At 43.3% G+C, this 24,218-nt stretch overlaps 1 protein-coding gene across 2 annotated transcripts in view; it reads right to left on the reverse strand.

The window, feature by feature from the left end:
* WDR59 (WD repeat domain 59) overlaps window positions 1–24,218 on the reverse strand; it is a 60,278-nt gene that overhangs the window by 17,870 nt on the left and 18,190 nt on the right. For both annotated transcript variants that reach the window (XM_063438086.1, XM_063438085.1), the window contains exons 2-17: window positions 18,836–18,885; window positions 18,493–18,628; window positions 9,570–9,655; window positions 9,084–9,164; window positions 7,292–7,329; window positions 7,020–7,108; window positions 6,579–6,695; window positions 5,912–5,989; window positions 4,661–4,817; window positions 3,915–3,994; window positions 3,232–3,355; window positions 2,136–2,263; window positions 1,761–1,925; window positions 1,583–1,678; window positions 1,267–1,423; window positions 1,036–1,105 (exon numbers count right to left, since the gene is read on the reverse strand). In XM_063438086.1, the coding sequence (XP_063294156.1) occupies window positions 1,036–1,105; window positions 1,267–1,423; window positions 1,583–1,678; window positions 1,761–1,925; window positions 2,136–2,263; window positions 3,232–3,355; window positions 3,915–3,994; window positions 4,661–4,817; window positions 5,912–5,989; window positions 6,579–6,695; window positions 7,020–7,108; window positions 7,292–7,329; window positions 9,084–9,164; window positions 9,570–9,655; window positions 18,493–18,628; window positions 18,836–18,885 (1,652 nt within the window). The remainder of the gene's footprint in view (window positions 1–1,035; window positions 1,106–1,266; window positions 1,424–1,582; window positions 1,679–1,760; window positions 1,926–2,135; window positions 2,264–3,231; window positions 3,356–3,914; window positions 3,995–4,660; window positions 4,818–5,911; window positions 5,990–6,578; window positions 6,696–7,019; window positions 7,109–7,291; window positions 7,330–9,083; window positions 9,165–9,569; window positions 9,656–18,492; window positions 18,629–18,835; window positions 18,886–24,218) is intronic.

Raw genomic sequence — 24,218 nt, forward strand, 5'->3', positions numbered from 1 at the left:
TGGCTGACTCTCACACTGCATGCCCCATTGCATCCATATAAATGCCCTACTACAGCGCTAACAGATCCTAGTCCAGTCTGAGGCCACTAATTCTGGCTCCAGCTGACAAGAGGGGATTTAACCCCTGCTGCTACTTTTACAGCACAGTGGTCTATGCTGTCACTGGGCACTGCCTGGCTGCGTAAATTGTCCTTAAAGGGACACTATAGTCACTAAAACCACTACAGCTTCATGTGGTTGTTCTAGTCTCTACCGCCTGTTCCTGCAGGCTTTTTAATGTAAACACTGCCTTTTCAGAGAAAAGGAACACCTCTGCCTAGCAACACCTCTAATGGCAGTCACTAAGATTGCTACTAGAGGTGCTTCCGGGGCCAGTGCTGCACAGTGTGCATCGTTGACCGTTCATACTTTACATGGGGTGCTCAACATTCCTCATAGAGATGCATTTATTCAATACATGCTGCGCATGCGCAAAAGCCTCTCAATGCTTTCCTATGAAAAAGTCATTTTGATGATCTTAGCCAAGGAGTGGTTAATGCATTCTCTAAATAAATGAGAGCTTAAATCCAGCTTGAGGTGTCCCTTCAATTATACTTAAATAAAATCAAAACAAGTGCATTGCACTAAGGAGAGAATAAGATTTTTTAAAAAGTCCAATTTGTATATACATTTTGGATACTTTATTGAATATTTTTAAGAGGCAAACAGTATAGAATATATATTTAACATAATTCAGCTTTTACCATTTACTATATACTATACTGCCCCATAACATGGTCAACAACACTCAGACAATGCAAGGGTTAATATCTGTATAGGAACATTGTGGGGTAAAAGAGCAGTCTGCCTCTTGGTGGTGATTATATATGAATTTACAAAGCGTCTTTTACCATAGTGTTGGCTGATTTGCTGGAGAAACGCAATTATGAGGGTGCATTGAAAAATAAACACTAGAAAATTATTGAATAGGACATAGAGATGAAGATGGCACGTTCTAAACTCATTCCGACCATTAAAGAACCAGATGTGACTTACCTTGGTGTTGGTTCGGTGGGTGACACAGCTCGGTGCATTGTCATGGGCCGTGTAAAGTAAACAAGGTATCCTGAGAACACAGACAACAAAGTGAAACGTCATGCCATAAACATACACCAGTCAACACCAACTCCCATACACAGTACATGGTGACTGTCAGAGTAAATAGCACATGTCTCGCACACACCTGTGTGATATAAACAGCGGCTGTGCGGGTTGTACAAAACTTACCAGCACCGCAGAAACGGGCTCCCGAGGTCCGAGGGAATGGGATATTAGCATCCTGGTAGGAACCGTAGGCATTTGTGGCTCGGGCAAAGGTGGGCATTGGTGGGGTGACTGTGCCCTGCAAGGTGTACGGGTTGCTTGAAGGACTGGTCTCTTGGTTCTGTTTCATAAAGAGAGGCCTTGTGAGGGTAAGGACATCCATAGTAAACCAGACTGTGAGTGCACCAGGTTTTTATTAAGTTTGATCATTTGATATTACAGCAGGGAAGCACTTTGAATGTTGGGTAACCATTCCCCCTTCGCCAGGACCTATTCTTACCACAAAGCCCTCCAGACAGGACACCAGCTGACGCAGACAGGGCTCCAGGCAGCTCTGATTCCTCTTCACTTTCTGCAGAGACGTGTCCTTCAGGATCTGAGAGGGCGGTAAGCTAAAAGGTCAGTAAGTGCTCTCCCTAAATGCTTCGGGTATTAAAACATGCATCCTGGCTCCTTACCTTCAGCACTTTGGCTTTCATGGCTGAGGTGATGGACGTGGGAGTAATAAACTGGAAGGACGGGGCTGCGTTGTTGGGATACTGAACAGGGAACATAACCAGCATTCGCACCCTGTGATTTCCGCAGTGTACAGACACCGTGCAACTCCGGTTCATAGCATCCATCTGTCAGGACACCAGGGCAGTGAATACATTGTACTAGGAGAGCAAAACCTGCAAGAGGAAAAGGCAGCCTGGCAGAAAGACCAGTGCATGGTATCAGATCAGGGCCACTAAAAAGCCGCCATGCAGTAACCGTGCAGGGCACGCCGAGCCGGGCACGTCCAGTACAAATTACAAGAAAGCAGGGCTCTATGGGGACGTTTTCTCACTCACCTCAACATTAACGTTACGGATTTGGACATTGATTAATGAAAACTCCTGCTGTAGGGTCTGAGGGAGACCAGGTTGCTCAGCTTTTCCCATGGTCAATGGTATTGATGGAGCCTCCTCGTTAAAGGCCACTGAAAAAACACATTAACCAATGAATTATAAAAAGTGGCAAAGACTCACCATGGAAAACTGTAACATACAGCATGGCAGACACACACTGATAATAACATAACTCACCATGGAAAATTGTGACATACAGCATGGCAGACACACACTGATAATAACATAACTCACCATGGAAAATTGTGACATACAGCATGGCAGACACACACTGATAATAACATAACTCACCATGGAAAACTGTAACATACAGCATGGCAGACACACACTGATAACATAACTCACCTTGGAAAATTGTGACATACAGCGTGGCAGACACACACATAATAACATAACTCACCATGGAAAATTGTGACATACAGCGTGGCAGACACACACTGATAATAACATAACTCACCAGGGAAAATTGTGACATACAGCATGGCAGACACACAGATAATAACATAACTCACCATGGAAAATTGTGACATACAGCATGGCAGACACACACTGATAATAACATAACTCACCATGGAAAATTGTGACATTCAGCATGGCAGACACACACTGATAATAACATAACTCACCATGGAAAATTGTGACATACAGCGTGGCAGACACAGACTGATAATAACATAACTCACCATGGAAAACTGTAACATACAGCATGGCAGACACACACATAATAACAGCTCACCATGGCAGACACACAGATAATAACATAACTCACCATGGAAAATTGTGACATACAGCATGGCAGACACACACTGATAACATAACTCACTATGGAAAATTGTGACATACAGCATGGCAGACACACACTGATAACATAACTCACCATGGAAAATTGTGACATACAGCGTGGCAGACACACACTGATAACATAACTCACCAGGGAAAATTGTGACATACAGCGTGGCAGACACACACTGATAACATAACTCACCATGGAAAATTGTGACATACAGCGTGGCAGACACACACAGATAATATAACTCACCACCATCGTCTTCTGACGGGCCTGACATTTGCTCCTGTGGTTGCAGTGACTTTTCTTGTTCAGGCATCAAGGACAATCCATCCATTAGATCGTCCACTGGGTCCACAATATCATTAGCACAAAGCTAGCAGGGAATATAAGGGTCCTGACAATGAATGTACTACACAACAGACCAGCTGAGTTAATCCTATATTTATTGTATGGGTAAACGGGTACCAGCTAAAGAGAAGGCAACGGAACAGGGTACCCCCCAAACTCCAGTTCTACAAGTTATTGAATTCTAGTCATTGCCTTACAGAATCAAACTGTTCTGACAAAACTAAACTCACAATTAACAAAAATGGTTCTAAACCAGCTATAATATAGGAGCACAATCTCATCAGTTAAAAGGAAACTAATCACCATATATTGGCCTCCTTTGGTGAGCTCAGGTTGCAGGAAGGGATAGTGAAGGCCGCCACAGATAAAAGGAGTCAGGTGTTATAAGCAGAGCTCACTAATAGCCATGGTGCCAGTCAAGCAGCCCAATGTCTGAAAAACAGTCCTCTAACAATGACTGAAGGATGATGGGATATTATAAGATATTCACGATTATTCATCCACTACCTCCATAAACAGAGTCTCAACTGATGGATCTCACTCAAGTACTCCAGTTCAAGACTTTTCACCCAGAGATATCTTACCCTCTGCAACTGGGCATCCACCCGCCACATGCGCAAAGTCTGATCCCGAGACCACGTGATCAACTGATAATCCTTCAGGCCTGGAAATAAAGACATGAATTATCTATAGAAACTGTAATCAAAGGCAGGAACTATCTACACACACAGGAATTATCTATAGAAACTGTAATCAAAGGCAGGAACTATCTACACACACAGGAATTATCTATAGAAACTGTAATCAAAGGCAGGAACTATCTACACACACAGATAGAGAAGCCTGACTCACTGAGCACCTGGACTGGAAGGAGTGATTACTGGGGTCTGCATAAACCAGAAGTGCAGAAAATAGCCCCCCCCCCCCACCCCACTGGAAATCCATTGCCCCCCTCCCCGCAGAATGATAAGCAAGAGAGGGAAAATACACAGCACCACACATTACACACATATCCTAGTGGGGGAATTGGGTAGATGCTAACACATTATGCTTAGAGCTCTAGGCAGGGGACACAATTACTTGTGTCAATACAAGACAAGAAGACAAATATAAGGCTACCGCTTTAGCCCCTTGGACAAGTAGATGGTTTTATTTATTTATTTATTTTGTTTAATTTCCACACTCAAATAAATCCAAAATGTAATTTGTTATAATGGAAATTGCCTCCACACTTTCTTTAGGTTATCTTTCTTTCTGTCCTTTTCCAATTTTTATTCTAATTTTTCTAGCAGTGAGGAAATTGCGGCTGCAAATTGGGCAGTAAACAAACCTTCCTTTTGTTTCCGCCACTGAAACTCGAGGACCACGTCGTCATGCCCAACGAAGATATGGACAGGAGAATGGAGGTCATACACGTTCCAGAGAAGCAGGCTGTTCTCTCTACGCAACTGAGGAACCATCACCGTAACCAGGCCATTGTTAAAGGGCTTAGTGTAAATAAGATAAAATTACATATGAACCAGACATTACAATTTTGTCAACAATGGTCAGAGACCCACCACATAAAAATTAGTCAACTAGAAACAGAGCTCCATAGAGAGGTAGTGATAGCATGGTAGGGATCCCTGGTAAGATCTCACCTAGAGTATTGTGTTCAGTTCTACAGAGCAGATCCTGGGAGGACATAGAGAGGTAGTGATAGTACTTTATAGATCCCTGGTAAGATCTCACCTAGAGTATTGTGTTCAGTTCTATAGAGCAGAGCCCAGGAGGACATAGAGAGGTAGTGGTAGTACTTTATAGATCCCGGTAAGATCTCACCCAGAGTATTGTGTTCAGTTCTATAGAGCAGATCCCAGGAGGACATAGAGAGGTAGTGATAGTACTTTATAGATCCCTGGTAAGATCTCACCCAGAGTATTGTGTTCAGTTCTATAGAGCAGATCCCAGGAGGACATAGAGAGGTAGTGATAGTACTTTATAGATCCCTGGTAAGATCTCACCTAGAGTATTGTGTTCAGTTCTATAGAGCAGATCCCAGGAGGACATAGAGAGGTAGTGATAGTACTTTATAGATCCCCGGTAAGATCTCACCTAGAGTATTGTGTTCAGTTCTATAGAGCAGATCCCAGGAGGACATAGAGAGGTAGTGATAGTACTTTATAGATCCCCGGTAAGATCTCACCTAGAGTATTGTGTTCAGTTCTATAGAGCAGATCCCAGGAGGACATAGAGAGGTAGTGATAGTACTTTATAGATCCACGGTAAGAACTCACCTAGAGTATTGTGTTCAGTTCTATAGAGCAGATCCCAGGACATAGAGAGGTAGTGATAGTACTTTATAGATCCCCGGTAAGATCTCACCTAGAGTATTGTGTTCAGTTCTATAGAGCAGATCCCAGGAGGACATAGAGAGGTAGTGATAGTACTTTATAGATCCCCGGTAAGATCTCACCTAGAGTATTGTGTTCAGTTCTATAGAGCAGATCCCAGGAGGACATAGTAGTGATAGCAGTTTAGGTGAGATCGTATCCAGCTATCCAGAGTGTACTGTATTAGGAGGCTGAGATTATTTTCCTACCGTGTAACGTGCTTTCCAGACTGGCACCTGACAAGCCAAAACGCTGAGACATTTGCGGGGATGTCGTGTGTCCCAGAACTAAATGATACAGAATACATTATAGCACACATACTTACAGTAATACAGAATCTCTTCATATACAAACACACAGTATAGCTCGCGCACAACAACACACACAGTATAGCGCAAAAATTTTTTCCAGAAAAAAATACATAGAACTTCAAAACAAAAGATAGTACTCACTATTCAGCATAAAGCCCCTCACTGTAGCTCAGGCAGTGGAAATCCACAGTACAAATAGAGGCTGCGCAAATAGTTGCTAACCAAGGTGCTACTGACATTTATTTGGAGGACAATAACAAAAGTTTCGGGGTAATCCCTTTGTCATTGCATCATGTCCCTCACCAAGCTTTGACAAAGGGATTACCCCAAAACGTTTGTTATACATTTATTCTATTTGCACAGTATAGTTAGCGCGTTAGTGAGTAAGTGTCCCCACATTGATCAGTTTGCTGGTAAATAAACCTCATCCCTGAAACAGATGCAACGAGAACACCTTCATTTTCGTCTTATAACACCAACGGAGCTACCCGACAATCACGAAATCACAGCAACATGAATGCGTGGCGCATACTCAAAAGAAGTATTTCCCACGTCTACTACTTACCTTGACGGAGTTGTCCTGGCTGGAAGTTGCTAAGATGTATTCGTTGTCTGGATGCCAGTCCAGACCATGGATCTTATAAAGGTGGGCAGCAATGTATTCTACGGCCGTGCTGGCTTTCTGCAATAGAAACACTATCTCGGTTGATTGGCAGCTGGGCCATCTGGAAGCCTTTAAATAGTTGGGTGACACTGCACCATATGGAACACAGTCATTCTGACATTTTATTATTGCTCAATCACAGTTCCCTTCATTTAATGCACCCATACAAGTCAGCCATTTCACATCGGGACCAGGAGATACTTTACAGGGCTCTGGTTTGAAGGGGCAATTTATTGCGATATAACATTTAAGGACCTGTAGTAGTCTATTCCCCGCCCTGGCTGATTCCTAGATTTATTTCATGACACAAAGCCACAGCCAGCATAGAGAAACCTTACTCACCCTTCTGTCCCAAATCCTCACGTCCCCATCATGGCTTGATGCTATGCAATTGGGGTTCTTTTTGTTCCACTTCACCTGTGAAGCCCCAGCTGTGTAAAAGAAACAATGAGGTTTAATGGACATTAGGAAGCTCATAAAAAGGAGAGCTACGCAAGTTAACAAAACAAAGTCTGCTAGAGAAGTGTTAAAGACATATTATAAATAAAATATATGAAATAGATTATAATCATATAGATCCACTACAGAGTAACAGGAGTTGATAGGAAACGCACCGACTGCAGACAGTGACACTGATGGTTTTCTTGTGTCTCTGAAAAAAATGAAAAGATTTATTGGATGTTAAAATGTAACAAGTTTTATTTTGTTGGAAAAATGCATAGTGAGAGATTAGCAGCCCTGCCAAGAACACGCGAGATATACATCTTAATCTGTTTTAATCTTATGTGGATAAGGTGTGAGGGACAGGCATCACATTGATCACATAAATCTTTAGCTTTGCATGAGACAGTTACCTCACTCTGCAGGATGTAAAAAAGCAGGTAATGTGATTTTTTTTCTTCATATTTAACTGCTTCTTTCTTTGCTTTCCACACCCACCCCAGGGGGGACACTGATCTAACTAACCAGTGTCCTATCCCTAGGAATGCTGGAAAAGTGTATTGGGAGTGCCCAGGGATTTACACATGTGCAGTTGGAAGATCTCTTCACCTGGTAACATCCTCACAGGGCGAGAAGACAGGCAGACTGATCAGTGTGATCATGCAGAGCAGGCTTTGGTGTCCGGTTACTCTTGCTGCACAATGATGATTTGTTTCTGGCATTAGTGAATTGGTCAGTGTGGCGGGACCGTTGCCCGTCCATGAATTGTCTTTATGTGATTGCCTGTATTTCCCCCATGTATTTGTGAATCTGTGTATGTTTTACCTGCTCTCTGTTCAGGAGAGCTCATACGAACGGGTTTTCGTTCGTCTCCCAAACGGGGACCAGCCCAAGATCCCATTTAGAATGTTTTAGTTAGAACGTTCGAACCTCGCTAATGAGGTGTGAAAACCGCAAACCGCAAGGGAAGCCTTGGTGCACGCCGACCCTGGGTGGCGAACACCGTCCAGGGGGAGCATTTGTGGATTGCTTCTAGACTTGTTCGTTTCCCGAACGAGTACTTCCCCAGTGCCCCTCGGAGTGTTCACACCAATCAATTAGAATGTTGGCAACTTGCAACATAAGTGTGAAACTGCAAGGGAAGTAATTTAGTGCTTCCCTAAGTGGCCGCCGTTCATACACACAAACATTGGCCAGGGGGAGCGTTTGTGCCCCGAAAGGAGACATTTCCCTTGCCTGGTTCCACCCAGAGACCCCACAAGCGGAGGCGGTTACCATTCTGGGGGTCCCTGAGGTGGTAGGGACAATGGCGGCTTGGCGTGCTTTCTGTGGCCCCAGTTATCCCGGATTATCTCACTACCCTTCCCCAGTTATCCCGGATTATCTCACTACCCTTCCCCAGTTATCCCGGATTATCTCACTACCCTTCCCCAGTTATCCCGGATTATCTCACTACCCTTCCCCAGTTATCCCGGATTATCTCACTACCCTTCCCCAGTTATCCCGGATTATCTCACTACCCTTCCCCAGTTATCCCGGATTATCTCACTACCCTTCCCCAGTTATCCCGGATTATCTCACTACCCTTCCCCAGTTATCCCGGATTATCTCACTACCCTTCCCCAGTTATCCCAGATTATCTCACTACCCTTCCCCAGTTATCCCAGATTATCTCACTACCCTTCCCCAGTTATCCCAGATTATCTCACTACCCTTCCCCAGTTATCCCGGATTATCTCACTACCCTTCCCCAGTTATCCCGGATTATCTCACTACCCTTCCCCAGTTATCCTGAATTATTTTACTACCCTTCCCCAGTTATCCCGGATTATCTCACTACCCTTCCCCAGTTATCCCGGATTATTTTACTAGCCTTCCATCAGTTATCTCACTACCCTTTTCGCAGTTATCCAGGATTATATCACTACCATATCCACGTTAGTCCTGATAACACTCTGTCCTTACTTGATGTCCCAGATGTATATGTAGGTATCAATGGAGCTAGTGACCAACACGTCTGGCTCAAACGCTGACCAGTCAAGATCACTGCAAGAGAAAAGAGTACAGAAGCCCGTTACTAGTTTAGTCCACTGGAAACTCTGTAAACATCTCACTAAATAAAAGCAATGGTTTGCAATAGCTTGTGTTTTAAATGTTTAACTATAACTGCTTTGCTCAGATTACAATTACCATTTGGCGACTAGTTTGAACGAGGGGCCAACCAACAGAAACAAGTATCAACAACAGTGAAAGATACAAAGAGGCAGCGGATAGGGTCTCTCTTACAAAGCAGTAAACCTCTTACTTCACATTGCATCATCAGCCCCCTGAGTAAAAAAGTGAGAGAGCGGCATTTTGTATAAAAGGAACCGACCAGTGACAGCAACTTAGAGAATTTTTACTGCTAAAATCTTAAACTCATTTACTGCAGAAACAGTAGATCCAGTAAACCTGATAACTCGTGTGTGTCCCTGTAGGGAGGTGCCAATGTCCCCGCTGCCATCCTTCCACTGGTATAGGTCCACACGCTGGTTACTCTGCAACACACAAGAGATAATGTGTGTGACGACACCAATCTCGCCACTGTGCATTGGAGGAGCCTGGTTGTCTGCCTGCTGCCTTTTGACTATGGACCGGCATTTAAATACTTTATTTTCCTATGCAGAAAGGTCTATTCATGTATTTGTGCTCTGGCGTTCGGTAGATTCTAGGATTTACTGAATTAACTCATTTAACCCAGATAGCTTTGCCATGGAGCCTATTCGTGTAATAAAAGACTTTAGCTCCATGGCAATTGAACTGTATGTGTGTCGTCTGAGCGCCATTCAGTAATAAGGTGTGCTCAGATCTAAGCTATCTGGGGATATGTTGCATGTCTGTATTTTATGTAATAAATATAACCTTGTGTATTTTACTGTCTTTTTACTGCCATGTGCTTAATGGAGTTTTGCCTCTGTCCTTGGAGATAATTGGATTACTTCCCAATTATCTCCAGGATAGAAGACTCTGTGGAACTGGTTTTGGGCAGAAAAGCCATGCTTCCTTTGGTCACAAAGGACTTCGATCTATCTTTCGAACCAATGGGGATGATTATGACATCTGTTCGTAATTGGAGTATGCTGATTCTGAAAATGTTTTATGTGAATGTGATGCATACTTTTAAAGTTATGAATAATGTGGAAAAATTGTATTTCTCTGCCTGTTATAATTACATTACCCATTGTGTAAGGTAATTGTATCACAGGCAGAGGGGAGGATTTTGTGTGGGAGTGTCTGAGTGTATTGTACGTGTTTATTGGTTGTTTTCCAAAACCTGGTGGGTGGTACTAATGTGTATACACTGCGTGCAGAATTATTAGGCAAATTAGTATTTTAACCACATCATCCTCTTTATGCATGTTGTCTTACTCCAAGCTGTATAGGCTCGAAAGCCTACTACCAATTAAGCATATTAGGTGATGTGCATCTCTGTAATGAGAAGGGGTGTGGTCTAATGACATCAACACCCTATATCAGGTGTGCATAATTATTAGGCAACCTCCTTTCCTTTGGCAAAATGGGTCAAAAGAAGGACTTGACAGGCTCAGAAAAGTTAAAAATAGTGAGATATCTTGCAGAGGGATGCAGCACTCTTAAAATTGCAAAGCTTATGAAGCGTGATCATCGAACAATCAAGCGTTTCATTCAAAATAGTCAACAGGGTCGCAAGAAGCGTGTGGAGAAACCAAGGCGCAAAATAACTGCCCATGAACTGAGAAAAGTCAAGCGTGCAGCTGCCAAGATGCCACTTGCCACCAGTTTGGCCATATTTCAGAGCTGCAACATCACTGGAGTGCCCGAAAGCACAAGGTGTGCAATACTCAGAGACATGGCCAAGGTAAGAAAGGATGAAAGACGACTGTAACGGATCACCTGGCACCCCGACTGAGTACCTCCGTTAATGGATGCTCCTAGTGCTTCCTGAGGACTCCAAGCACTCTGGCAGACACCACAATCACCGAATCCGAGAAACCTTTAAATTCTCCCAAGCATATGAATGCTGTAGACCATTGAATAGGAACCATACGAATAGGCTTGTACTCCTAGCAGTCAACTGGAACAGCATACAATAAATCCTTCCCCCCAATAATGAGACGACACATCACTTTGAGGGTAAAACAGGAACTCTCGACTGGCTCATCCAGCCTGGCTTTTATTACAATAATCCACATACAGGCCACACCCAGGGGGAGGCATAAAATAACCAATCACATACATGGTTCAGCCCACACATCCCCTCCCCTCAGATAACATTAAACCCAATTATCCGGTACACTTTTCCAGCCAAGTTCTGGATGTACCCCAAAAACAGGGGGTACACCTTTAAATCCAGCATCGCTGGATAGCCCTTATTCAGGGGGACAACATATCCAAAATTCAAGTCATTCGGATGAATGGTTCGGGAGATATGAGGTTCCAAAGATTTGACCGACCGCATGGGTAAAGTATCCGAAAACAGTTCCATGCATTTTGGCCCTGCGGTCGGTCACAAACAAGGGAATGAAAACAGGCGAATTGCCTGTTGTGGCGAAACCAGCTTCGCCACTGTGAACTGGAGAGGCCTGGCTGCTAGCCTCCTGCCCGCTGACTATGGCCCCTGGACATATTGCATTTTAAAGACTATATTTGGGCATGTACTAATTTATATTGCTGCTACTGGCCCTTTAAAATCAGCGATGGACATATTGGGACTTTTGGGACTAATGTCCCTTTAAGACTTTGTAACATATCACAGTAATACTGTCTTAAATATTATGTAGGTATTTCTGTGTTCAGTTAAACTGGGGATATGTAGAAATGTGTGTTTTATGTGTTAAATGTATCAGTATGTAATTTTATGTCTTTTACTGTCTTTTTGCAACCATGTGGTTAATGGAGTCTGACTCTAGTCCTAGATAATTGGATTACTTCTCCAATTATCTCCAGGGCAGAAGGGAGGAAGCCGGGATGCATTGTGGGGGATGTTTTACTTCTGTTTGGGCCAGATTGTGCCATGCTGCAAGCCAAGGCCCAAAAGATACTTTTAGTAACTTTTAAACCCCTGGTCGGATCCATGCCATTTTTTAATATGTTGTTCCCCTGAATGGATTGATTGTGGATATGTATTTTTATGTGAATGTGATGTATGGTTTTAAAGTTATGAAAGTTGTGTAAAAGTATATTTTACTCTGTATGCATAATGGGATTATGTGTCACACTAAGGGGAGGGGATGTGTGGGAGGTAACATCTATGTCATTGGTTCTTTTATGCCTCCCCCTGGGTGTGGCCTGTATGTGTGAGTTGGAAATAAAAGCCAGACTGGGTGTCCCAGTCTAGAGTTCTTGCTTAACCCTCAAAGCGATGTGTCGTCTCGGTCTTTGGGGGAATGGGATTGTAAGCTGACTGCCAAGAGTGTAAGCCGATGTCTGCTTTTCTTGTTCAGCTGTTCCAGTGTTCGTGTGGTTCCAGTCGGGAGAATGGTGTTTGCAGTAGCTGCCTGTGCATCTGGAAAGGGGATTATCGCCTAAACTGGGTTTTATCCTCTTGTAAGTGAAACGGTCCGTTACAATTGGTGGCAAGCGGCGGGATCGTTCCTACAACCAGAGGGACAGCTACAGACAACACCATTTCTGGATTACAAATTGAGGGCAACGCTAGTATCCGTACAGCGACCCTATCTACAAAGGAAATCAGGAAAATGGAAGGAGACAGAGTCGCAGCTGCTGCAGCACCTCCGAGGGAGGAGGAGGAATCCGAGTTTGCCAGGGAATATAGGAGCAGGATGGCTCTATTCTCACCAGCCCGAGCGGAGCAGATGGCAGACCGGGTCTACAACGATGTACAGGCGTACCTCATGCTGCGAACGACGCAGAGAAACCAACAAGCTGCGGGATCGTTCCTACAGCCAGAAGGACAGCTACAGAACACCAATTCCTTGGAGTTACAAATTGAGGGCAACGTTAGCATTCGTGCAGCGCCCCTGGCAGCAGAGGTATCCAGCGACTTGGAGCAGACAAGTATGGAAGGCTCTGACGCTGAAGATGATTTTATGGCCAAGGTGAGGCAGCAAGTGGCCCAGTATGGGGGTTATATATCCATGGACACATTCCAGGGGATCTGGAACCAGGTCATGGCTGAGCAAAACTCAAAGATGGACGAAGAGTATGATGAGCAGGAAGAGTGGTACAGCAGCAGAGTAGAGGCTGCATCCGAGGAGGTTAGCCGCCCCCCCCCAAGGCGGCAGGAAGAACCCGAAGTAGGGGTCCTCATAGATTGGTCCTGTGAGCAACCCCAGGGAGATGAAGGTGTCGTCCTTCCTCCCCAGCGGCAGTGTGTAACCCAGGGAGCCGAAGGTGCAGTCCTTCCTCCCCAGCGGCAGGCGGTGTTACAGGGGGCAGAGGTTGTTGTTCCTGCCCCCCAGCAGCAAAGTGATGTGCCAAGAAGGCAGTGTGAAGTGAAGGGAGAGGAGAGCAGCGTCCTCCCTCCCCAGCGGCAATGTGTGCCCCAGGGAGCTGATGGTGTCGTCCATCCTCCCCAGCAGCCGTGTGTGTCCAAAGGAGCCGAAGGTGCAGTCCTTCCTCCCCAGCGGCAGGCTGAGTTACAGGGGGCAGAGGTTGTTGTTCCTGCCCCCCAGCAGCAAAGTGATATGCCACGAAGGCAGTGTGAAGGGAAGGGAGAGGAGAGCAGCGTCCTCCCTCCCCAGCGGCAATGTGTGCCCCAGGGAGCTGATGGTGTCGTCCATCCTCCCCAGCAGCCGTGTGTGTCCAAGGGAGCCGAAGGTGCAGTCCTTCCTCCCCAGCGGCAGGCTGAGTTACAGGGGGCAGAGGTTGTTGTTCCTGCCCCCCAGCAGCAAAGTGAGATGCCAAGACGGCAGTGTGAAGCGAAGGGAGAGGAGAGCAGCGTCCTCCCTCCCCAGCGGCAGTGTGTGCCCCAGGGAGCTGATGGTGTCGTCCATCCTCCCCAGCGGCAGTGTGTCCTGCAGGGAGCAGAGACAATCAGTCTCGCACCCCAGCAGCCGGACAAGAGAATGAAAGGGGAGACAGCTGGTCCCCCTTTCCACCAGCAGAGAGAGTGGCAGGGAGAGGAGCCTGCTAACCCCCCTCCCCAGCGGCAGTTTACCGTCCAGAGAGAGGAGCTTGTTACACCCTCTCTCCAGCGGCAGCCTAACTCACCAAGGGGAGACGTTAAGCCCCACAACTGTGCAGATGGGACCGTAGTCTCTGCACTTACAGCACAAGGGATAGGGACGGTCGGTCCTGTTCCCCAGCCTCAGTGTGATGGATCCAAAGGGGAGACGGTCGGTCTCCCCCTCCGGCAGTCGAGCTGCGCACCTAAAGGGGAGACAGCCAGTCTCCAGCAACCAGACGCCCACCAGACTACTCCCGTGGTAGTGCTGGCAACAGGACAGAGTACCGCTGGTCTCTGCCCCCTCAGCAACCCCCCAAGGCAGCCTACCCGTCTCCCACCCAGCAGGGGTGGAACACCAGAACTTGGACAAAATCCTTCCTCACCCAGATGTAGTAACCGGTTAGTGTGGGTGGGCTGCTCTGTTATTTCTGTTTTGTGGGTGGGTTGCTGGACTAACCAGGGCACTGACCGGCAGAAAGTCAGGTACCCTGTTAGTCTAATTGGCAAAGGGGAGAAATGTGGCGAAACCAGCTTCGCCACTGTGAACTGGAGAGGCCTGGCTGCTAGCCTCCTGCCCGCTGACTATGGCCCCTGGACATATTGCATTTTAAAGACTATATTTGGGCATGTACTAATTTATATTGCTGCTACTGGCCCTTTAAAATCAGCGATGGACATATTGGGACTTTTGGGACTAATGTCCCTTTAAGACTTTGTAACATATCACAGTAATACTGTCTTAAATATTATGTAGGTATTTCTGTGTTCAGTTAAACTGGGGATATGTAGAAATGTGTGTTTTATGTGTTAAATGTATCAGTATGTAATTTTATGTCTTTTACTGTCTTTTTGCAACCATGTGGTTAATGGAGTCTGACTCTAGTCCTAGATAATTGGATTACTTCTCCAATTATCTCCAGGGCAGAAGGGAGGAAGCCGGGATGCATTGTGGGGGATGTTTTACTTCTGTTTGGGCCAGATTGTGCCATGCTGCAAGCCAAGGCCCAAAAGATACTTTTAGTAACTTTTAAACCCCTGGTCGGATCCATGCCATTTTTTAATATGTTGTTCCCCTGAATGGATTGATTGTGGATATGTATTTTTATGTGAATGTGATGTATGGTTTTAAAGTTATGAAAGTTGTGTAAAAGTATATTTTACTCTGTATGCATAATGGGATTATGTGTCACACTAAGGGGAGGGGATGTGTGGGAGGTAACATCTATGTCATTGGTTCTTTTATGCCTCCCCCTGGGTGTGGCCTGTATGTGTGAGTTGGAAATAAAAGCCAGACTGGGTGTCCCAGTCTAGAGTTCTTGCTTAACCCTCAAAGCGATGTGTCGTCTCGGTCTTTGGGGGAATGGGATTGTAAGCTGACTGCCAAGAGTGTAAGCCGATGTCTGCTTTTCTTGTTCAGCTGTTCCAGTGTTCGTGTGGTTCCAGTCGGGAGAATGGTGTTTGCAGTAGCTGCCTGTGCATCTGGAAAGGGGATTATCGCCTAAACTGGGTTTTATCCTCTTGTAAGTGAAACGGTCCGTTACACCTGTGTTATAGAGCCTGGAGAGGGTTTGAATGAATTCCCTTGTTTATGGGGTTCTTTCTACCGAACGGCGGGTCATTCGGTAGTTTCCATACGAATTTCTGGAAGTATGGAGGTCTCAGCGGTGTTTGCCTAGTCAAGTGTCCGATTTTAGTTCCAGACACTCGACGGCAAAACACCGCTGTTCGGTAGTTTAAGATGGCCGCCGCCACGTGTTTGTTTCCCGAATGGCGGCCACCCAGAGGACAAAGACCACACTGCACTGATTGCCAATTACCTGTTTGCAACATTGTTGCAAACGGTAATTGGAGGCACACTCATTCCTGGGTGGTCTGGTTGTTCGGTAGTTTCACTCAATATACTGAATGGAGTGATTCTACCGAACAATCAGAATGCTGCATACAAATCACCCAGGATAAACTTAACACATCTATAAATACATATATAATATTACAGGCATTACACTTGAATATGCTTCACAATCTTAAAGGGACAGTAGTCCCAAAAGTCCCAATATGTCCATAGATGCTGTTAAAAGGGCCAGTAGCAGCAATATACAGTACAATATGCCCCAAATAACCCAGGGGCCATAGTCAGTAGGTAGGAGGCTAGCAAACAGGCTTCTCCAGGGCCCAGTGGCGAGGTTGGTTTCGCCACAACGACCACCACTGAACAAGACACACAAGCTGAAACGTCAAGACAGGGCCAAGAAATATCTCAAGACTGATTTTTCTAAGGTTTTATGGACTGATGAAATGAGAGTGAGTCTTGATGGGCCAGATGGATGGATTGGTAAAGGGCAGAGAGCTCCAGTCCGACTCAGACGCCAGCAAGGTGGAGGTGGAGTACTGGTTTGGGCTGGTATCATCAAAGATGAGCTTATGGGGCCTTTTCGGGTTGAGGATGGAGTCAAGCTCAACTCCCAGTTTCTGGAAGACACCTTCTTCAAGCAGTGGTACAGGAAGAAGTCTGCATCCTTCAAGAAAAACATGATTTTCATGCAGGACAATGCTCCATCACACGTGTCCAAGTACTCCACAGCGTGGCTGGCAAGAAAGGGTATAAAAGAAGAAAATCTAATGACATGGCCTCCTTGTTCACCTGATCTGAACCCCATTGAGAACCTGTGGTCCATCATCAAATGTGAGATTTACAAGGAGGGAAAACAGTACACCTCTCTGAACAGTGTCTGGGAGGCTGTGGTTGCTGCTGCACGCAATGTTGATGGTGAACAGATCAAAACACTGACAGAATCCATGGATGGCAGGCTTTTGAGTGTCCTTGCAAAGAAAGGTGGCTATATTGGTCACTGATTTGTTTTTGTTATGTTTTTGAATGTCAGAAATGTATATTTGTGAATGTTGAGATGTTATATTGGTTTCACTGGTAAAAATAAATAATTGAAATGGGTATATATTTGTTTTTTGTTAAGTTGCCTAATAATTATGCACAGTAATAGTCACCTGCACACACAGATATCCCCCTAAAATAGCTATAACTAAAAACAAACTAAAAACTACTTCCAAAAATATTCAGCTTTGATATTAATGGGTTTTTTGGGTTCATTGAGAACATGGTTGTTGTTCAATAATAAAATTAATCCTCAAAAATACAACTTGCCTAATAATTCTGCACTCCCTGTATAAGAACAATAAACCCACAGCTCTGTCTGTTCCTGCTTGACCCTCAAAACGGAGCCTTGTCTCGTTCTTGGGGGGATTTATTGTATGCTGTTCCAGTTTGACTGCTAGGAGTGTAAACCTATTCGTATGGTTTTTCCTACTCGGCTGTTTACAGCATTCGTATGGTTGAGAGCATTCATATGCTTCTCCGGTTTAGTGGATTGGTGTCTACAGTAGCTGTGCCTGTGTCTCTGGAAGGGGAAGATCTACTAAACGGCTGTGAACCCCTTTTATGCCTGGGGGTGCCGTTACAATGTGCATTCTGTGCCCACCTCAGCCATCAAGAACAACGTGTACTGTGTGTGCCCACCGCAGACAGCTAGAACGACGTGTACTGTGTGTGCCCACTTCAGCCAGCTAGAACGCCGTGTACTGTGTGTGCCCACCTCAGCCAGCTAGAATGACGTGTACTGTGTGTGCCCACCTCAGTCAGCTAGAATGACGTGTACTGTGTGTGCCCACTTCAGCCAGCTAGAACGCCGTGTACTGTGTGTGCCCACCTCAGCCAGCTAGAACGCCGTGTACTATGTGTGCCCACCTCAGCCAGCTAGAATGACGTGTACTGTGTGTGCTCCCCCCTTCCTCAGCAAGTGCACAGGCCATGTATTGTGTGTGCTCCCCCCTTCCTTAGCAAGTGCACAGGACGTGTACTGTGTGTGCTCCCCCCTTCCTTAGCAAGTGCACAGGCCGTGTATTGTGTGTGCTCCCCCCTTCCTTAGCAAGTGCACAGGCCGTGTATTGTGTGTGCTCCCCCCTTCCTTAGCAAGTGCACAGGCCGTGTATTGTGTGTGCTCCCCCCTTCCTTAGCAAGTGCACAGGCCGTTTATTGTGTGTGCTCCCCCCTTCCTTAGCAAGCGCACAGGCCATGTATTGTGTGTGCTCCCCCCTTCCTTAGCAAGTGCACAGGACGTGTACCGTGTGTGCTCCCCCCTTCCTTAGCAAGTGCACAGGCCGTGTAGTGTGTGTGCAGCTCAGCCAGTGCCGGCTGTAGCGTGTTAAACTTACAGAAGCAGCAAAAAAGTGAGCATAGCTCTCGTGGGGGTTCCACTGCACGGTCCCTATGTCCCATTTGCTCTGCCGGGATATCTTGCGGTGCCCTTCCGTTGGGGTATCAAGATTCACAATGTATAAAAAACGACGGCTAAGAGCAGACAGAGAGACATGAATAAACCACTTTTAATAACGTAGCATTACAGTACATTGCCCCAAGCAAGCTGGTAACACAGAGCCCTTCTAAAACAGAGCATGTTCAGATTGAAGGGCACCATACTATGGGTTCTCGTGGGGATTGTTCTTCATACAGAAATCCACTGCCCAAATAAAAAGAAACCAATAACAAGACACTCACCCTGACAGCACGGCAAGCTGTCCCTGGCAATCCACGGACATCGCTGTCGCCTAGAACACAAACAGCCATATATGTGACGGGCATTTCATTTTCTGGAAACGCCCTCCCCCCTCCTCTCTAAAAACCCATGTAACTCCTGATGGAAAGTGGGGATTCTGGCTACAGGTAGGGGGAACAGATCTACATGGGGAGCACCTGGGTTACACAGTGAATAGTGACAAATACTGAATATAACTACCAAAATTACAGATTACAGAAATGCATTGCAAATAGAATTCCTGGATCTATTATAATAGCTGTCTATGTATCAACTGATACCCATTGTAAGTAAGTATTATATTACCCCCGTAATACCCTATAATTACCATGTATCAGTATTATATTACCCCCGTAATACCCTATGATTACCATATATCAGTAATATATTACCCCTGTGATACCCATTGTAAGTATATTACCCCCGTAATACCCTATAATTACCATGTATCAGTATTATATTACCCCCGTAATACCCTATAATTACCATGTATCAGTATTTTATTACCCCTGTGATACCCATTGTAAGTGTTATATTACCCCCGTAATACCCTATAATTACCATGTATCAGTATTATATTACCCCCGTAATACCCTATGATTACCATATATCAGTAATATATTACCCCTGTGATACCCATTGTAAGTATATTACCCCCGTAATACCCTATAATTACCATGTATCAGTATTATATTACCCCCGTAATACCCTATAATTACCATGTATCAGTATTATATTACCCCCGTAATACCCTATAATTACCATGTATCAGTATTTTATTACCCCTGTGATACCCATTGTAAGTGTTATATTACTCCCGTAATACCCTATAATTACCATGTATCAGTATTATACTACCCCTGTGATACCCATTGTAAGTATATTACCCCCGTAATACCCTATAATTACCATGTATCAGTAATATATTACCCCTGTGATACCCATTGTAAGTATTATATTACCCCCATAATACTCTATAATTACCATGTATCAGTATTATATTACCCCTGTAATACCCATTGTAAGTATTATATTACCCCCATAATACCCTATAATTACCATGTATCAGTAATATATTACCCCTGTGATACCCATTGTAAGTATTATATTACCCCCATAATACCCTATAATTACCATGTATCAGTATTTTATTACCCCTGTGATACCCATTGTAAGTGTTATATTACCCCCGTAATACCCTATAATTACCATGTATCAGTATTATATTACCCCTGTGATACCCATTGTAAGTATTATATTACCCCCATAATACTCTATAATTACCATGTATCAGTAATATATTACCCCTGTGATACCCATTGTAAGTATTATATTACCCCCATAATACTCTATAATTACCATGTATCAGTATTTTATTACCCCTGTGATACCCATTGTAAGTATATTACCCCCGTAATACCCTATAATTACCATGTATCAGTATTATATTACCCCTGTGATACCCATTGTAAGTATTATATTACCCCCATAATACTCTATAATTACCATGTATCAGTAATATATTACCCCTGTGATACCCATTGTAAGTATTATATTACCCCCATAATACTCTATAATTACCATATATCAGTATTTTATTATCCCTGTGATACCCATTGTAAGTATTATATTACCCCCATAATACCCTATAATTACCATGTATCAGTATTTTATTATCCCTGTGATACCCATTGTAAGTATTATATTACCCCCGTAATACCCTATAATTACCATGTATCAGTATTATACTACCCCTGTGATACCCATTGTATTATATTACCCCCCTAATACCCTATAATTACCATGTATCAGTATTTTATTACCCCTGTGATACCCATTGTAAGTGTTATATTACCCCCGTAATACCCTATAATTACCATGTATCAGTATTATATTACCCCTGTGATACCCATTGTTAGTATTTTATTACCCCCGTAATACCCTATGATTACCATGTATCAGTAATATATTACCCCTGTGATACCCATTGTAAGTATTATATTACCCCCATAATACTCTATAATTATCATGTATCAGTATTATACTACCCCTGTGATACCCATTGTAAGTATATTACCCCTGTAATACCCTATAATTACCATGTATCAGGATTACATTACCCCAGTGATACCCATTGTAAGTAGATTACCCCCGTAATACCCTATAATTATTTATTTATTTATTTATTTATAAAATATTTTACCAGGAAAGATACATTGAGATTTCTCTCGTTTTCAAGTATGTCCTGGGTCCACAAATCATTGCATTGTTACAGTTAGTTACCCTATAATTACCATGTATCAGTATTATATTACCCCTGTGATACCCATTGTAAGTATTATATTACCCCCGTAATACCCTATAATTACCATGTATCAGTATTATACTACCCCTGTGATACCCATTGTAAGTATATTACCCCCGTAATACCCTATAATTACCATGTATCAGTATTACATTACCCCTGTGATACCCATTGTAAGTATTATATTACCCCCGTAATACCCTATAATTACCATATATCAGCATTATACTTACCCCTGTGATACCCATTGTAAGTATATTACCCCCGTAATACCCTATAATGACCATGTATCAGTATTACATTACCCCTGTGATACCCATTGTAAGTAGATTACCCCCGTAATACCCTATAATTACCATGTATCAGTATTATACTTACCCCTTTGATACCCATTGTTAGTATTAAATTACCCCCGTAATACCCTATAATTACCATGTATCAGTATTATACTTACCCCTGTGATACCCATTGTAAGTATATTACCCCCGTAATACCCTATAATGACCATGTATCAGTATTACATTACCCCTGTGATACCCATTGTAAGTAGATTACCCCCGTAATACCCTATAATTACCATGTATCAGTATTATACTTACCCCTGTGATACCCATTGTTAGTATTAAATTACCCCCGTAATACCCTATAATTACCATGTATCAGTATTATATTACCCCTGTGATACCCATTGTTAGTATTAAATTACCCCCGTAATACCCTATAATTACCATATATCAGCATTATACTTACCCCTGTGATACCCATTGTTAGTATTATATTACCCCTGTAACACCCTATATCACTATAATGACCCTATAGCAGTATTATATTACACCTGTAATACCATATATCACTATAACTACCCTATATCGGTATTATACTACCCCTGTAATACCCTAAACACTGTAATTACCCCATATCAGTATTATATTACCCCTGTAATGCCCTTTGTAATAATGCCCCTATGTAAATGGAATATAAAATTTCATGTAGAGAAATGTAAAGTTATGCACTTCTGGGTGAAAAAACACAAGCAACCTACACTCGAAATCGTGATGCTAAAAAGGAACCCCAGATGTTTTAAAATTACAACTTCCATCATGCTTTGTCATTCTAAAGGTATGTAAAGTGCCATGGGAGTTGTAACTCCTACTACAACATATAGTATCCCATGATGCACTGTATGTCAGTATTATATTATCCCATGATGCATTGTGTTTCAGTATTATAGTATCCCATGATGCACTGTGTGTCAGTATTATATTATCCCATGATGCACTGTGTGTCAGTATTATAGTATCCCATGATGCACTGTGTGTCAGTATTATATTATCCCATGATGCACTGTGTGTCAGTATTATACTATCCCATGATGCATTGTGTGTCAGTATTATAGTATCCCATGATGCACTGTGTGTCAGTATTATATTATCCCATGATGCACTGTGTGTCAGTATTATATTATCCCATGATGCACTGTGTGTCAGTATTATATTATCCCATGATGCACTGTATGTCAGTATTATATTATCCCATGATGCATTGTGTGTCAGTATTATAGTATCCCATGATGCACTGTGTGTCAGTATTATATTATCCCATGATGCACTGTGTGTCAGTATTATATTATCCCATGATGCATTGTGTCAGTATTATAATATCCCATGATGCATTGTGTGTCAGTATTATAATATCCCATGATGCACTGTGTGTCAGTATTATAATATCCCATGATGCACTGTGTGTCAGTATTATATTATCCCATGATGCACTGTGTGTCAGTATTATAATATCCCATGATGCACTGTGTGTCAGTATTATAGTATCCCATGATGCACTGTGTGTCAGTATTATAGTATCCCATGATGCACTGTGTGTCAGTATTATATTATCCCATGATGCATTGTGTGTCAGTATTATATTATCCCATGATGCATTGTGTGTCAGTATTATATTATCCCATGATGCACTGTGTGTCAGTATTATAGTATCCCATGATGCACTGTGTGTCAGTATTATATTATCCCATGATGCACTGTGTGTCAGTATTATAATATCCCATGATGCACTGTGTGTCAGTATTATAATATCCCATGATGCACTGTGTCAGTATTATAATATCCCATGATGCACTGTGTGTCAGTATTATAATATCCCATGATGCACTGTGTGTCAGTATTATAGTATCCCATGATGCACTGTGTGTCAGTATTATAGTATCCCATGATGCACTGTGTGTCAGTATTATAATATCCCATGATGCACTGTGTGTCAGTATTATAATATCCCATGATGCACTGTGTGTCAGTATTATAATATCCCATGATGCACTGTGTGTCAGTATTATAGTATCCCATGATGCACTGTGTGTCAGTATTATAATATCCCATGATGCACTGTGTGTCAGTATTATAATATCCCATGATGCACTGTGTGTCAGTATTATAATATCCCATGATGCACTGTGTGTCAGTATTATAATATCCCATGATGCACTGTGTGTCAGTATTATAATATCCCATGATGCACTGTGTGTCAGTATTATAATATCCCATGATGCACTGTGTGTCAGTATTATAATATCCCATGATGCACTGTGTGTCAGTATTATATTATCCCATGATGCACTGTGTGTCAGTATTATAATATCCCATGATGCACTGTGTGTCAGTATTATAATATCCCATGATGCACTGTGTGTCAGTATTATAGTATCCCATGATGCACTGTGTGTCAGTATTATATTATCCCATGATGCACTGTGTGTCAGTATTATAATATCCCATGATGCATTGTGTGTCAGTATTATAATATCCCATGATGCACTGTGTGTCAGTATTATAGTATCCCATGATGCACTGTGTGTCAGTATTATAGTATCCCATGATGCACTGTGTGTCAGTATTATAATATCCCATGATGCATTGTGTCAGTATTATAATATCCCATGATGCACTGTGTGTCAGTATTATATATCCCATGATGCACTGTGTGTCAGTATTATATTATCCCATGATGCACTGTGTGTCAGTATTATAGTA

Source organism: Pelobates fuscus, chromosome 12 (assembly GCF_036172605.1).
Source record: "Pelobates fuscus isolate aPelFus1 chromosome 12, aPelFus1.pri, whole genome shotgun sequence".
NCBI classification, from domain to species: Eukaryota; Metazoa; Chordata; class Amphibia; order Anura; family Pelobatidae; genus Pelobates; species Pelobates fuscus.